General features: G+C 44.0%; 1 protein-coding gene across 8 annotated transcripts in view; it reads left to right on the top strand.

The window, feature by feature from the left end:
• The first annotated feature begins 10,453 nt into the window (after positions 1-10,453).
• The window catches only part of ABLIM3 (actin binding LIM protein family member 3), a 421,965-nt gene continuing 418,202 nt past the window's right edge, over positions 10,454-14,216 (top strand). For all 8 annotated transcript variants that reach the window (XM_082254478.1, XM_082254476.1, XM_082254475.1 and 5 more), the window contains exon 1: positions 10,454-11,059. In XM_082254478.1, coding sequence (XP_082110604.1) covers positions 11,047-11,059 — 13 coding nt within the window. In that variant the 5' untranslated portion in view covers positions 10,454-11,046. The remainder of the gene's footprint in view (positions 11,060-14,216) is intronic.

Here is a 14,216-nt window from a genome sequence, read left to right as displayed (position 1 = left end):
TACCTAGAAAGGGTGATCACACCAAATATTGATTTGATTTGGATTTCTCGTCTTTTCATTTACTTTTAAATTTGTTAATTGATAAAAATAAACTAATAAACGATTAACACTTCTCTTTCTGGAAGCATTCTAAATATACAGCATTTTTCATATATTTACATATATATATATATATATATATATATATATATATAGTATCTTGCAGAAGTGAGCACACCCCTCACATTTTTGTATATAATATATCTTTTTTTTTTCCGAGTAATTTTTATTGGATTTAAACAAGTAAAACATACAAATAAATGGTAACATTCGCATTTAAAAAGTAGGTTACAAAGTAGCATTCAGTGACAAAGAGGAAAATAAACGTCTCTCTGGAAACAAGCGTTGAGAGTGAGATATACTGTACAGGGTACGGAATTTAAACAAAACAGCAGTCACAACATCAAGAGTACCATGTTCTCCAAGCTTTCCAGTGTTTGTCAAAAGAGGATATTGAATTTGGGTTCTGGCTGCTAGTAGTCGTTCATTTTGGTAATTCAGGTTAACTTGAACAAGTACCTCACCATGGTTAGGGGCTGAGCTATCTTTCCAGTGCCTAGCGATGATTAATTTAGCTGCAAGTAAGAGGTGGACTATGATATTCCTGTATTCACCAGGGTATTCATGAATACCTATGTGGAGAACAGCAAGAGCGGGGTCAGGTTTTTTAAGGATCCCTGAGATTTCTGCCATAATTTGGAATATCTTGCTCCAATAACTGGTGATGCCTACACATGACCAGAAAACATGGTAGATATTTTCTGCGAGTCCACACCCCCCCCAACAAAGTGGTGAGCGGGAGGGAATACATTGTGCAAGGAGGACTGGGGTTTTGTACCATCTGGCTACAATTTTTTGGGACAGATCCCAGTGGTTCGTACAATGTGTTGCCGTTGATACAGCATGGAATGCCTGAACCCATTGTTTGGGGTGAATTGCTTGCCTAGGTCTGTTTCCCACCGTAGCTTAGGGGGAGTTTTGTCGAAGACGGTTTTACCTCCTAGGAGGTGGTAGAATAAAGAGATTTCTCTCTTATTTCCTTCGGGTAGTGCATAGAATTCTTGCACTCGGTTGTCAAGGTGTATAGTGTGGGGGGGGGGGAGGGATATTTGGTGAGAAAGGTGCAAATTTGCATATAAGAGTAGGAGATGGAGGTGGGGAGGTTATATACTTCAACAAGAGTTAGCAGCGGTTTAACGGTTCGAGCAACCATAAGTTTGTCAATCCAATTGTTGCCATGGTCACACCATTTGTGGGTTGTTAAATAAGCGATAAGTACTTCGAGAACCTGGATAGGAATGCGAAGAGCAGGGTATGGTGATGGAGCTGTTGGTGAGGATACTAGTTTCCTCCATGCTAATAGGGTAGCGCATGTCGTGGGGGGCAGGGAGTTAAGGCTCTGGGGCCTCCAGGAATCCGCGATAAGTAGTAAGTGCAGAGAGGAGGAGCGATTCATTGCTCCTTCAAGCTGGACCCATAATGTGTCTGTGGATTCGAGGAACCATTTCCTTGTTTGTGATAGTAAGGATGCTGTGTAGTAGTCTTCTATGACTGGCCAGCTCACACCCCCAACCCGCCTATGCTTTGATAGGTGGATCAGAGAGCATCTGGACATCTTCCCCAGCCATACAAAGTGTTTGAGAAGGGTATTAAGTTCTGTGAAGTAGTTTGTATAAATAGGGAGCGGGATAGTTCTGAATAGATACAATATTTTTGGAAGTTCCATCATTTTAAAAGATGCTATCCTGCCTATCCAAGATAGTTCTACTTTGGCCAAGCGTTGCAAGTTATTTTGCTATAAGAGGTTTAAAGTTGACTTCAACAGTTTTTGAGATGTCAGCTGCAAGGTGTATGCCTAGGTATGGAATTGTGTTCTTGGCCCACGCATAGGGGAATTGTTTTTGTAAATGGGCTTTTGTGTGTACGTTTATGCCCAGGTCTAGTATCAAAGACTTGTGGAAATTTACTTTATAATAGGACAATGTGCTGAAGCGTGTGAGAATGTCATGTATGAATGGAAGGGAGATAAGCGGGTTGTTGATGATTAGGATGACGTCGTCTGCAAAAATATTAATAACATGGGGACACAGTTAGCAGTTAGGCCGGCGATGTGGGGATGGGTTTGAATAGATTCAGCGAGGGGCTCCATCATCAGGTTGAATATGGCAGGGGACAGGGCGCAGCCCTGCCTCGTGCCATTATGTATTGCAAACTTTTTTGATAGAAATCCAGAGGTGTATATAGCGCTAAGATGGAGGATAAAATGGGACCCGTAAATCCGAATTTGGTGAGAGTGGCTTGCATATAGCCCCAATGTATTCTATCAGATGCCTTTTCAACGTCGATAGAAAGGAGTATGGTTTGGTGTTTATGGGTTTTGACACGGTGGATGATGTTGAGGATGCGCCGAGTAGCGTCCGGAGCTTGTCTGTCCTTAGTGAAGCCCGTCTGGTCAGGCTCGACTAGACTGGGTATTACATCAAACAGGCGTTTGGCGTAGATCTTGATGTCTGAATTCAGGAGTGAAATAGGGCGAAAATTTGGTGGTGAGTCAGGTGTTGAGTCAGGTGTTGTCAGGTGTCAATGTGTGCCATAAGCATTTCAGTTGAAGAGGCAAGCATAAATAGAGATTGCAGATGGGGAATCAATATTGATTGAAAAGTTTTGTAGTATTCATTCGTTAGGCCATCCGGGCCTGGGGATTTGTCTGAAGGCAGTGTGGCTATGATTTGCTGAATCTCTTCAGGAGAAAAGTTGGCGTTGAGGTTCGCCAACTGGTTTTCTGTTACCTTAGGAAGGTTAAGGGTGGCTAGAAATCCATTTATCAGGGTGTCAGTAGGTTGTGGACTGGTGGGGTATTGCGAAGGTTATACAATGACCCGTATAATTCGGCAAATGTGTCTGCTATTAACTGCGGGTTTTCTACTTTAGACTTCGTGATGTGGTGGAACAAAAAGGGAATGGTGGATTTAATTCTCTGAGTTTTAAGTCTCCTGGCGAGAAATTTACCGGCCTTGTTATGGTTGGCATAACATCTAAGTTTGAGACGTCTCATATAAGAATCGTGTTCCTGACAAATAGACTCTCTAAGCTGGTTGCGCAACTTGGAAAGCTGTGAGGCCAAGTTTTGGGAGGGTTGGGAATGATTAGCACGGTCCAGGTCTCGAATTGCCGCTAGGAGGGAATCAAGTCATTTGGTTTGTTGCCTCCGTTTACGGGCTTTAGCTTGCAACAGTACCCCTCTCATGTATGCCTTATGGGCGTTCCAGTTATTGTATGGGTTAGTGTCTGCTGGATGGTTGTGTTCAAAAAAGCTTTCTAGTTTCTGTGAAATCACCAATTTTCAGTTTTTGTCTGGGAGGACAGCATTGTCACATCTCCATAAGCGGGTGTACCCCGCCGTGTTACTTGTCGATACAGACAGCGAGACAGATGTGTGATCCGACCATGATATGTCATGGATGGATGAGGCCGTGACCCGTTGTAGTAGCAATCTGTCCTCCAGGACATAGTCTAATTTTGAATATAAATTATGCCTAGCCGAATAGTAAGTGTATGAATATTCTTCAGCGTGATGGCAACGCCAGGTGTCATGCATACCTTCAGCCAGCAGAAGCCCCCGCAATGGCAAGGACCTCTGCCGGCCCGGAGAGGATGAGTCAAGGTCAGGGTCTAACACTGTGTTGAGATCACCACATACTACCACATTCCCCTGTCGCACCTTGGAGATCAATTTAAAGATTTTCCTCAAGAATCTCGTTTGGTGCGAGTTGGGAGCGTACGCGTTTACCATAGTATATAACACATTGTTCAATTTACAAACCAGTATGATGTACCTCCCATCAGGGTCTAAAATCGAGTCTAGCAGTTCAAAGGAAAGATTGTTTCTGATCGCTAGAAGGGCACCGCATTGCTTCGCCGCCTTGGAAGCCAGGAACAGGTGAGGGAAGTGTCTGTGGGAGCAGTACGGGGTTTTGTCTCTCTTGAAATAAGTTTCCTGCACTGCAACCACACCCGCTGAGCACTTTTTGGCATCACCCCATAGTGATCTTCTTTTGGCAGGGTGATTTAAACCCCTAGCGTTGATCGAGAAGAAGGTTAATGACATGGTGGGATATAAGAAAATGTGGAGGATAATCGGTCAGGGAGTAGACTATCAGTTTCGGAGCACCCATCCATAGGGTGGGTGGCAATACTGAGATCCAGGCGATCATAACTCGTGGAGAATGGGCCCACAGGTCCGGAGAAGTGGATGAGCCGGTGACCCATTGGCAAATGGAGATGGTGAAAGTCAATAGGTGTAGCAAGCTTGTCGGAAACTGTAGTGCAGCCTTGAATAAGACTTGATGTTGAAGATGCGGGGGTGGAGGTCTAATAGTAGTCGAATGATAGGAAGCATAGGATGGAAAGTCCTAGAGAAACGTCCAATGATGGTACCTCGGAAGGAGTATAACATTAAGGCTTGGTGGCAGATGCGAATTGTAAAACTGTTGCCAAAAACGCGGCAGGAACTGAACCAAAAAATAGAAAAGAAGGTAAAGAGTAAGCCCTTCAGGGCTCGCGCAGCGCATGCTGCCTTTTCAAGACAGGGAAGGGTATGGTGTAGTGTACCCGATAGTGCGCTCAGGGAGGCTAGTTGTATGTCCAGTGGTATCGAGCGGAACATAGCGGTCATTTCTTCTTGTTGGAACGCCTGTGGTGGACAATTTGCCAGTCTGGAGTAACATGTCTGATGTTGTCAGCAGAAGTGGGGCGGTCCGAGCCAGGGGGCTGTTGGTGATCCTGTGGGACTATTCCCCATTCTCTCAAAAGCCTGATACCATCGTCCATATTTGTGACAAGATGCGTAGAGCCATTGTACGTGATGATTAGCTTCGCAGGGTATTTCCACTTGTAAGCAACCTTATGGTAGCGGAGGGATTTGGTTATGGTAGACAGGTCTCTCCTTTGTTGGAGTGTGTGCTTAGAGTAGTTTTGGCAGGAGCTGTAGGGATTGCGCATGTGGTGGGACTGTATCACCTTTTCTGAAGGCCTCCAGTAAGCGCTCCTTCACTTGGTAGAAGTGGACTCTAAGAATGATGTCTCTGGGGACATCCACTGGAAGGAAGGAGTTCTTGGGAACACGGTGTACTCTGTCCATTGTCAGGTCAGCTGAAGTTAGAGAAGGAACCAGCTCTTTAAATAGAGAGTGCACGAAATGTGGTAGTTGTTGCACAGTGACAGTTTCAGGGACTCCTCTAATTTTAATATAATTTCTGCGTGATCGATCTTCTAAATCGGCAAATTTGTTTTTGATCATGAAAAGTTCATCTTTGTGGGAATTGTGAGAGTCCACTAGTGCGTTATATGAGACCGCTACTTCAGTAAGTTTGGTTTCATTAGCGTGCACTCTCTGCCCCAAATCATGCACCTCAGAATTACAATGTTGCATGGCTGTAAGCAGATCAGCTTGGAATGAGGCCCTCAAGGATAGTAGCATGTCCTTTAAAGTAACATCTGAAATAGGCTGGCCTGTTGTGGGGAAGTGGGCTATGGGGTCATTGTGGGGAGTGGTAGCATTCAGATGTACCTGGCTGGTGGCTCCGATCTCCATGGCCCCTTGTGTGATGTCAGTTTCCTGGCGTGGCTTAGACTTAAGCTGGCTCTGGGTGGAGGAAGTACTGGCCTCTGAGTTGGAGGAAGCAGCGTCTGTGTGAGCCGAAAGGGCGTCTGCTTCATCCATCGACACGGGCTCTGATGGTGCTCTGCCCACCGCTAGAGGAGAAGGAGACGGCGGCGCGGAATGTCTCCCACCGCCATTTTGTCGTGGTCCCGCAGCGGAAACACAGGGAAGTAATCAGGGACTTTCTTTAGCCCAAGCAGGTCTAAACTATTCCTGCGCATGATAGCAGGTGGAGGGCCCGTTCCTTCGTCAGAGGGTGGCGGTGGATGCTGGCTGGCGTGTCGGAAACTTGATCAATTGCCGTTCCTCCCTGGGTGCAGAGCGGAGCTCCTTTACAGTGCGGCCATCTTATCGAGCGGTTGCCACGCCCCTCATTTTATTATATCTTTTCATGTGACAACACTGAAAAAAATGACACTTTGCTACAATGTAAAGTAGTGAGTGTACAGCTTGTATAACAGTGTAAATTTGCTGTCTCCTCAAAATATATCAACACACACCCATTAATGTCTAAACCACTGGAACCAAAAGTGTGTACACCCCTAAATAAAAATGTCCAAATTGAGCCCAAAGTGTGAATATTTTGTATGGCCACCATTATTTTCCAGCACTGCCTTAACCCTCCTGGGCATGGGGTTCACCAGAGCTTCACAGGTTGCCACTGGAGTCCTCTGCCTCTCCTCCATGACGACATCACAGAGCTGGTGGATGTTAGAGACCTTGCCCTCCTCCACCTTCCCTTTGAGGATGCCCCACAGATGCTCAATAGGGTTTAAGTCTGGAGAAATGCTTGGCCAGTACATCACCTTTATCCTTTAGCAAGGCAGTGGTTGCCTGGGGGGTGTGTTTGGGGGTCGTTATCATGTTGGAATATTGCCCTGCAGCCCAGTCTCTGAAGGAAGGAGATCAAGCTCTGCTTCAGTACTTCAGTATGTCACAGTACATTTTGGCATTCATGGTTCCCTCAATGAACTGTAGCTCCCCAATCCTGGCAGCACTTATGCAGCCCCAGACCATGACACTCCCACCACCATGCTTGACTGTAGGCAAGATACACGTGTCTTTGTATTCCTCACCTGTTTGCAACCACACACGCTTGACACCATCTGAACCAAATAAGTTTATCTTGGTCTCATCACACCACAGGACATGGTACCAGTAATCCATGTCCTTAGTCTGCTTGTCTTCAGCAAACTGTTTGCAGGCTTTCTTGTGCATCATCTTTAGAAGGGGCTTCCTTCTGGGATGACAGCCATGCAGACCAATTTTATGCAGTGTGCAGCGTATGGTCTGAGCACTGACAGGCTGACCCCCCCCCACCCCTTCAACCTCTGCAGCAATGCTGGCAGCACTCATACCTCTATTTCCCAAAGACAACCTCTGGATATGATGCTGAGCACATGCATTGAACCTCTTTGGTCGACCATGGCGAGGTCTTTTCTGGGTGGAACCTGTCCTGTTAAACTGCTGTATGGTCTTAGTCATTGTGCTGCAGCTCAGTTTCAGGGTCTTGGCAATCTTCCTTTTGCCTATGTCATCTTTTTGTAGAGCAACAATTCTTTTTTTTCAGATCCTCAGAGAATTCTTTGCCATGAGGTGCCATGTTGAACTTGCAGTGACCACTATGAGTGAGAGCGATAACACCAAATTTACACACCCACTCCCATTCACACCTGAGACCTTGTAACACTAACGAGTCACATGACACCGGGGAGGGAAAATGGCTAATTGGGCCCAATTTGGACATTTTAACTTAGAGGTGTACTCACTTTTGTTGCCATAGGTTTAGACATTAATGGCTGTGTGTTGAGTTATTTTGTGGCGGCAGAAAATTTACACTGTTATACAAGCTGTACACTTACCACTTTTCATTGTAGCAAAGTGTCATATCATCAGTGTTGTCAAATGAAATGATATACAGTAATAAACTATTTACAAAAATGTGAAAGGTGTACTCACTTTTGTGAGATACTGTGGATAGATAGATAGATAGATAGATAGATAGATAGATAGATAGATAGATAGATAGATAGATAGATAGATAGATAGATAGATAGATAGATAGATAGATAGATAGATAGATAGATAGATAGATAGATAGATAGATAGATAGATAGATAGATAGATAGATAGATAGTATATTCCTGTATTACTGTGCAAAGATTTTAGGCAGGAGTGAGAAAATGCAATAAATTAAGAATGCTTTCATAAATAGAAGTGGTAATAATTTATTTTTTTCAATTAACAAAATGGAAAGTAGATGAACAGAAGAGAAATCCAAATCAATACAATATTTGGTGTGATCATCCTATGCCTTCAAATCAGCATCAATTCTTCTAGGTACACTTGCACACAGTTTTTGAAGTAACTTAGCAGGTAGGTTGTTCCAAACATCTTGGAGAACTCACCACACATCTTCTGTGGATGTAGGCTGACTCATATCCTTCTGTCTCCTATTGGAATCCCTTTGAAATCTGAAGATATCCAGCAGTGCCATCAGCACAGAACTGGTGGAAACCAGTGGGACCCAGGTACATTCATCTACTTTCCAGAGAAATCTGGCCAGAAATGGTCTTTATGGAAGAATTGTAGCCAAAAAGCCATACCTCTGACATGGAAACAAGCAACTCAACTATGCACAAAAATATAGGAACTGGGGTGCCGAAATTGGCAACAGTTGCTCTGGACTGATGAGTCAAAATTGTAATTATTTGGCTGTAGCAGGAGGCAGTTTGTTCACTGAAGGCCTATAATAATAAGTCTCTGTAGGCAACAGAAAAGCATGGTGGAGGATCCTTGCAAGTTTGGGGCTACACTTCTGCAAATGGAGTTGGAGATTTAGTCAGGATCAATGGTGTCCTCAATGCTGAGAAATACAGACAGATATTTATGCCATAGGATCATGGGGGTGTGTGATTGACCCTAAATTTATTCTGCAGCAGGTCAATGACCCCAAACATACAGCCAATGTCATTATGAACTATCCTTAGCTTATCTTTACAAGGAGTCCTGGAAGTGATGGTTTTCTCCCCCCCCCCCCCCATCTCAACATCATCGAGCCCATCTGGGATTACAAGAAGAGACGGAAGGATTTAAGACAACCTACTGTACATCCACAGGAGATCTGTGGTTAGTTCTCCAAGATGTTTGGAACAACCTACCTGCTGAGTTTCTTCAACTGTGTGTATACCTAGAATGAAGTGTACCTGTTTTGAAGGCAAAGGGTGATCACACCAAATATTGAATTTGATTTGGATTTCTCTTCTGTTCATTTACTTTCCATTTTGTTAATTGATAAAGAAAATACAAGCTGTACACCCACTACTTTACATTGTAGCAAAAGGGTTGATTTACTAAAACTGGAGAGTGCAAAATCTGGTGTAGCTGCGCATGGTAGCCAATCAGCTTCCAACCTCATCTTGTTCAATTACGCTTTAACAATAAAACCTGGAAGCTGATTGGTTTCTATGTAGAGCTGCACCAGGGTTTGCATTCTCCAGTTTAAAGCGGAGTTCCACCCTAAAATAAAACTTATGTAAACTGGAAAATTACATTTTACTAAAATAAAACTTATCTCCATCTTCATGCCCGGGGTCACCTGAAAAACAAATGGATAATTGCAATTTTTTTTTTTTTACTTACCTGGTTTAGAAGAAAATATACTTACCTTACTTCCTCTTCCTTCCCTTTGCGGCTACGGTGATTCGTTACTTCCTGGCTTGCAATGATTCCTGGGAGCTGAACGTCATTGCTCCCAGGAATCAATGCGCCTGCACCGGCTCCGACGTCAGTTCTGGTGCAGGCGCCGTCATACCTTGCTAAACAGCTTCTGGGCATGCCCAGAAGCTGTGCAGGTATGACGCTGTGGCAGTGACGGCGGGGTCGGTGCAGTGCATCGTGGGACCGAAGAAGACGGAAGAGGACGCAGAAGAGGATCGCGCTGGCTTCAAGCTGCCCACACCTGAGATGGCAGCGCTGGACAATACATTTTCAAGGTAAGTATTTCTTCTAAAAGGTAAGTGCAACCCGGGACAGATCAGAGGCTATCCATTGTGGAATGCACTAGCCCTGACTGTCCCGGGGGTATTTTTATTAAAAAAGCTTTCCCAGGGTGGAACTCCGCTTTAAGTAAATCAACCCCAGAGTGTAATTTCTTCAGTGTTGTCAGATATAATGAAATATTTACAAAAATGTGAGGGGTGTACTCACTTTTGTGAGATACTATATTATATATTATATATTATATATATATATATATATATATATATATATATATATATATATATATATACACATATATATGCAATCTGTTTTATCTATTGTGTGTATTGTAAATTTTGTTTCCCTCTTATATCTTCATATATATAGATTGATACATTTTTATTATATATATATAAATAAATGTATTGTTTCATCTATTGTTTATATTGAAAATTCTCCTCTTCTTTTTTCCTTCATTGGAAAGCTCTCATATACATTGACAGATTTTCTTTCTTCTTTTTTTTAACTATTTTCTTTTATGCACATTATTTTCCATTTTATCTATCAATCATTGTTGACCATTTGCTCTATTGGAGAGCTCCCCTATAGATTGCCAGATTTTATTTTTATATCTTTGTTATACATTTGTTTTATTGCATCTATTTTCTCTCCTTATCTATTGTTTTCTTTGAACCTTTTCCTTTTTTTTCCTCCATTGGAAGGCTCCGTTCCTTTAATTGAGCAGCGAATTAGCTCACTTTGATCCCGAGCCGCTGTTTGCTTTGATTTGCCGAGCGAGCATATGGCTGGCACGGTGCGAGTCTCCGGCCGGCCGGTAGGTGTCAGCAGTCCACGTAGGAGCCTGCTCGGCTGGCTAGCATCCTTCGCTCTCCGTCTCACCGTGCTCCTGTCCCGGAGGACTCCCCAGCACACCATTGCACTGGCTGCCTAGGCTGCAGACGGATGATGCCAGGCAGAGGAAAGAGCACTCAGGGCTAATGAGCTGTGTGTTTGGACTAGCTCCCCCCCCTCTCCGTGTGTACAGTCCACACCCCCAAGTGCCGCTCTTGTAGCGGTGACAGTGCTTGGGACGGTGACAGGCGGCTGGTGCCTCTAGGCGTGTGCTGTGAGCATTGCTGACTACCTACCTACCTCTTCTCTCCATCCCTGGTGCACACTGTCACCTCCCTTTTGTGTGACCTTTGCAGTGCTGTCAGTGTGTGGTTAGGGGGTCATGGCTTGGATGGACGCTCCAGGGACTTGCTGCTTGTAAAGAGGAGGACACAAGCCTGGGACTACTGATCAGAGCTGTCACAGAGCCACCAGGGGATCATTCACTTCTCCTCCTACACAACAAGAGCAACATGAGCACCAGCTGTAAGTACCCCTCTGACATGGACCATGGATCATTGCACTGTGATGGCTGTTCATGTCTTCTTATTGTGTTACTATGTATCATCCATTCTATAGAAAGTCTGATCATCCATGATGGCCAAAGTGCCCACTCAAGTTCTGTTTGGTTGTCGTGGTTTTGATGCACTTTGCACTCTATAATTGACCATTTCATGTTGTGTTATTGGATAATCCTCAAAGAGTTTTCCTTTGTTTGTGTCTGCCTTTGAATATATGGTCATGGTGGTACCATAAGCTCATGGTGGGACATGGGAGCGTATCTAGGGTCCTGATTGATCAGGGGCACAAAGGGTTAAGGTTCTGATTTAGATCAAATTTACTAAGGGTAGACATACACATGTTACATTCTGGTTGTACAATCCCTGTACAGCTTAATTTACTAAAACTATAGTGAGGATAAACCTACACAATCCAATCAGGTTCTAACCTATTGCACATGCCCTACATTATATAGTTGTTGGCAAGTCTAAAGGAGGTGGCACATCGTGATTGTATAGTGTATGACTTAGCTTAGGGTCACTATACATGTTACATGCAACCACTGTACAATCAATATTAGGTTTACCAAACCTAGTAATATGAGTATATAATAATAGGAACCTACCTAATATATCCAATCAAGGAAGGCTCTTGCATTACATAGTTGTTGGAAAGTCTAAAGGAGGTGGCACATTGTGATTGTATATTGTATGACGTAGCTTGGGGGTCACTATACATGTTACATAAACATGCAATCACTGTACAATCAAGTTTAGCTTTACCAATCCTAGTAATATGAGTATATAATAATGAGAACCTATCTAATATATCCAATCAAGTTGTATCCAATCAGGAAGGCTCTTGCACTACATAGTTGGTAGATCTAAATGAGATTGTACAATCAGACTTTATAGTGTATGACCTGCTTAAGACCCCATTCACACTACTGCGACTTGGACTGCGACTTGTCAGCCTGACAAGTCGCGGTCCTCACGCTCCCATAGTGTAATACAGGAGCCGTTCTAATAGGAGTGACACAAGTCGCTCCGACTTAGAAAAAGGGTCCTGTACTACTTCGGGGCGACCTGGAGGCGACTTGAATTGACTTCCATTATGTGAAGTCCGTGCAAGTCCCGCCGAAGTCGCGCTGCACGCAACTTCACAGGTCGCCCCCGAAGTCGTGCTGCGGTAGTTTGAATGGAGTGTAAGACTAATATTTTTAAATGAACAACAATGAATTGGTCGAAACACTGTCACATCGTGGGAAATTAAAGATAAGTACTGTAGATATATAAGACAGCATTCCAAAGCTGTATAATGCATATAATGTATAATCTCCATATCTGGAAGGAGACCTAAGGGAACTCAGCAGATGACCTGGGGCACATGTCCAGGGTGCCAGGGTCTAGCTGACAATAATGACTCCCTAGCAGAGGAACACAGTATGGTAATCAATTGTCTGTCCCTGGACTCTATATGGGGTAAGCCTGAAGGCAACTTGATGGTTCCTTGATCTGGAAGGAGATCTGGGGAACTCAGTGGATGACCTGAGATGTGTGCACTGGGTGCCAGGTTCTAGCCAAAAATAATGACTCCCTAGTGGAAGAAGACCGTATGGAAATCACTTGTTTGTCCTTGGGTTCCATATGGGATATATGTGGTTACCTTGAAAGTAGCTTGATGGTTCCATGCTTTGGAAGGAGACCTAGGGAACTCAGCAGATGACCCGGAGGACATGTCCAGGGTGCCAGGGTCTAGTTGACAATAATGACTCCCTAGTAGAAGAACACAGTATGGTAATCACTTTTCCATCCTTAAGTTATATATGGGGTCAGCTTGAAGGTAGCTGGATGGATCCTTGATCTGGTAGGAGACTTGGGGAACTCAGCAGGTGCCCTGGGGGTGCGTGCCCTGGGTGCCAGGGTCTAGTTAACAACAATGATTTCCTAATAATGGAAGAACACAATATGATAATCACTTTTCTATCCTCAAGTTATATATGGGGTTAGCTTGAAGGTAATGTAGCGGGGTCTTCCATTATACAAGTTCTAAAAGACTGCTGCTTGACATTTGAGAGGAACTCGGCTCCATCTAGTGGCCAAAAGGACACATTGCAGCGGCTATGGAATGTCTTTTGATGTTATTTTCCTTTCAGGAAGTTGAGCAGTCTTCATCGCCCATAGTGCTTTGAGAATACCAGGGTGCACTGCTGCACCGCACAGCCTTCTGGGGGAAGCTTTATAAAGGAAGGGAGGAGCCAGGCTCACTCTCTTGGGAAAGACACAGTGAGACAAGCAGGATGCCAGTGCTGTGGGCTGATGCTGTATGCTAGGCCGAAACTCCTGGGCCTTAAGTGACTAAGTTGCAGTGTTTCATCTCCAGTAGAGGATCCCTCCTGGAGGTCCCATCGATGTTCTACAGAGACCAGACTCATCCACCCCAAATACCTAGCGCGGCTGGTGACAGAGGCCGGAGACTGAGACAGCAGCGGAGGCTTCCTGGGAGACAGTCCTGTTGGTGAGAGGGCACCTGCCCAAAAACTGACTATATCTATCAAAGAAGTAACTTTAGTCAGGATTAGCCTTAGAGTAGTAGAAGGCAATATACCAGGTGGCCCAGTACATCTCTCACAGAAGTTTTACCGGCAATCCTGCACAGACACCCCGCGGTGATTACTAACTGTTTGCTGCCATTCTCTCTATTGATCACCCATCCTCAATGTGGATTACAAATTGCGAGTGCACCAACGTTGCTAGCGAAGATATAGAGAAGAAACAGCGGACTCAGATAGGTCTGACATTCTGATACTGTGTCTAACTGAATGCTGAGCCTTATCTCCAAAAGTATAATAGTGATTAAGATGGCGGTCCTATAGGCTCTGAGACATTTCCTGAAACAATTAATGTGCCCTTGAGGAGTGATATCACAGTATTTATCTTATCTTTGATTAATTAATTAGTATATCCTTTTACAAAGTCATATTTTACTGTATCGAAACTGTTTATTTGATTCACAGTAAATAACTTTCCTGTTTAAAAGCAAGCTTGTGTGTGGTCACCTTGTATTACCCAGAAGGACTGCAGCTGGAGAGAGGTAACAGGTCATTATTATTTATTGAAGTGTTATATTCCAATCTGTGTAG

This window comes from Pelophylax lessonae (genome assembly GCF_965119305.1).
Source record: "Pelophylax lessonae genome assembly, chromosome: 4".
Lineage (NCBI taxonomy): Eukaryota > Metazoa > Chordata > Amphibia > Anura > Ranidae > Pelophylax > Pelophylax lessonae.
Note: the sequence above shows the minus strand (reverse complement) of the source record. Positions and strands in the feature narration are given on the sequence as shown.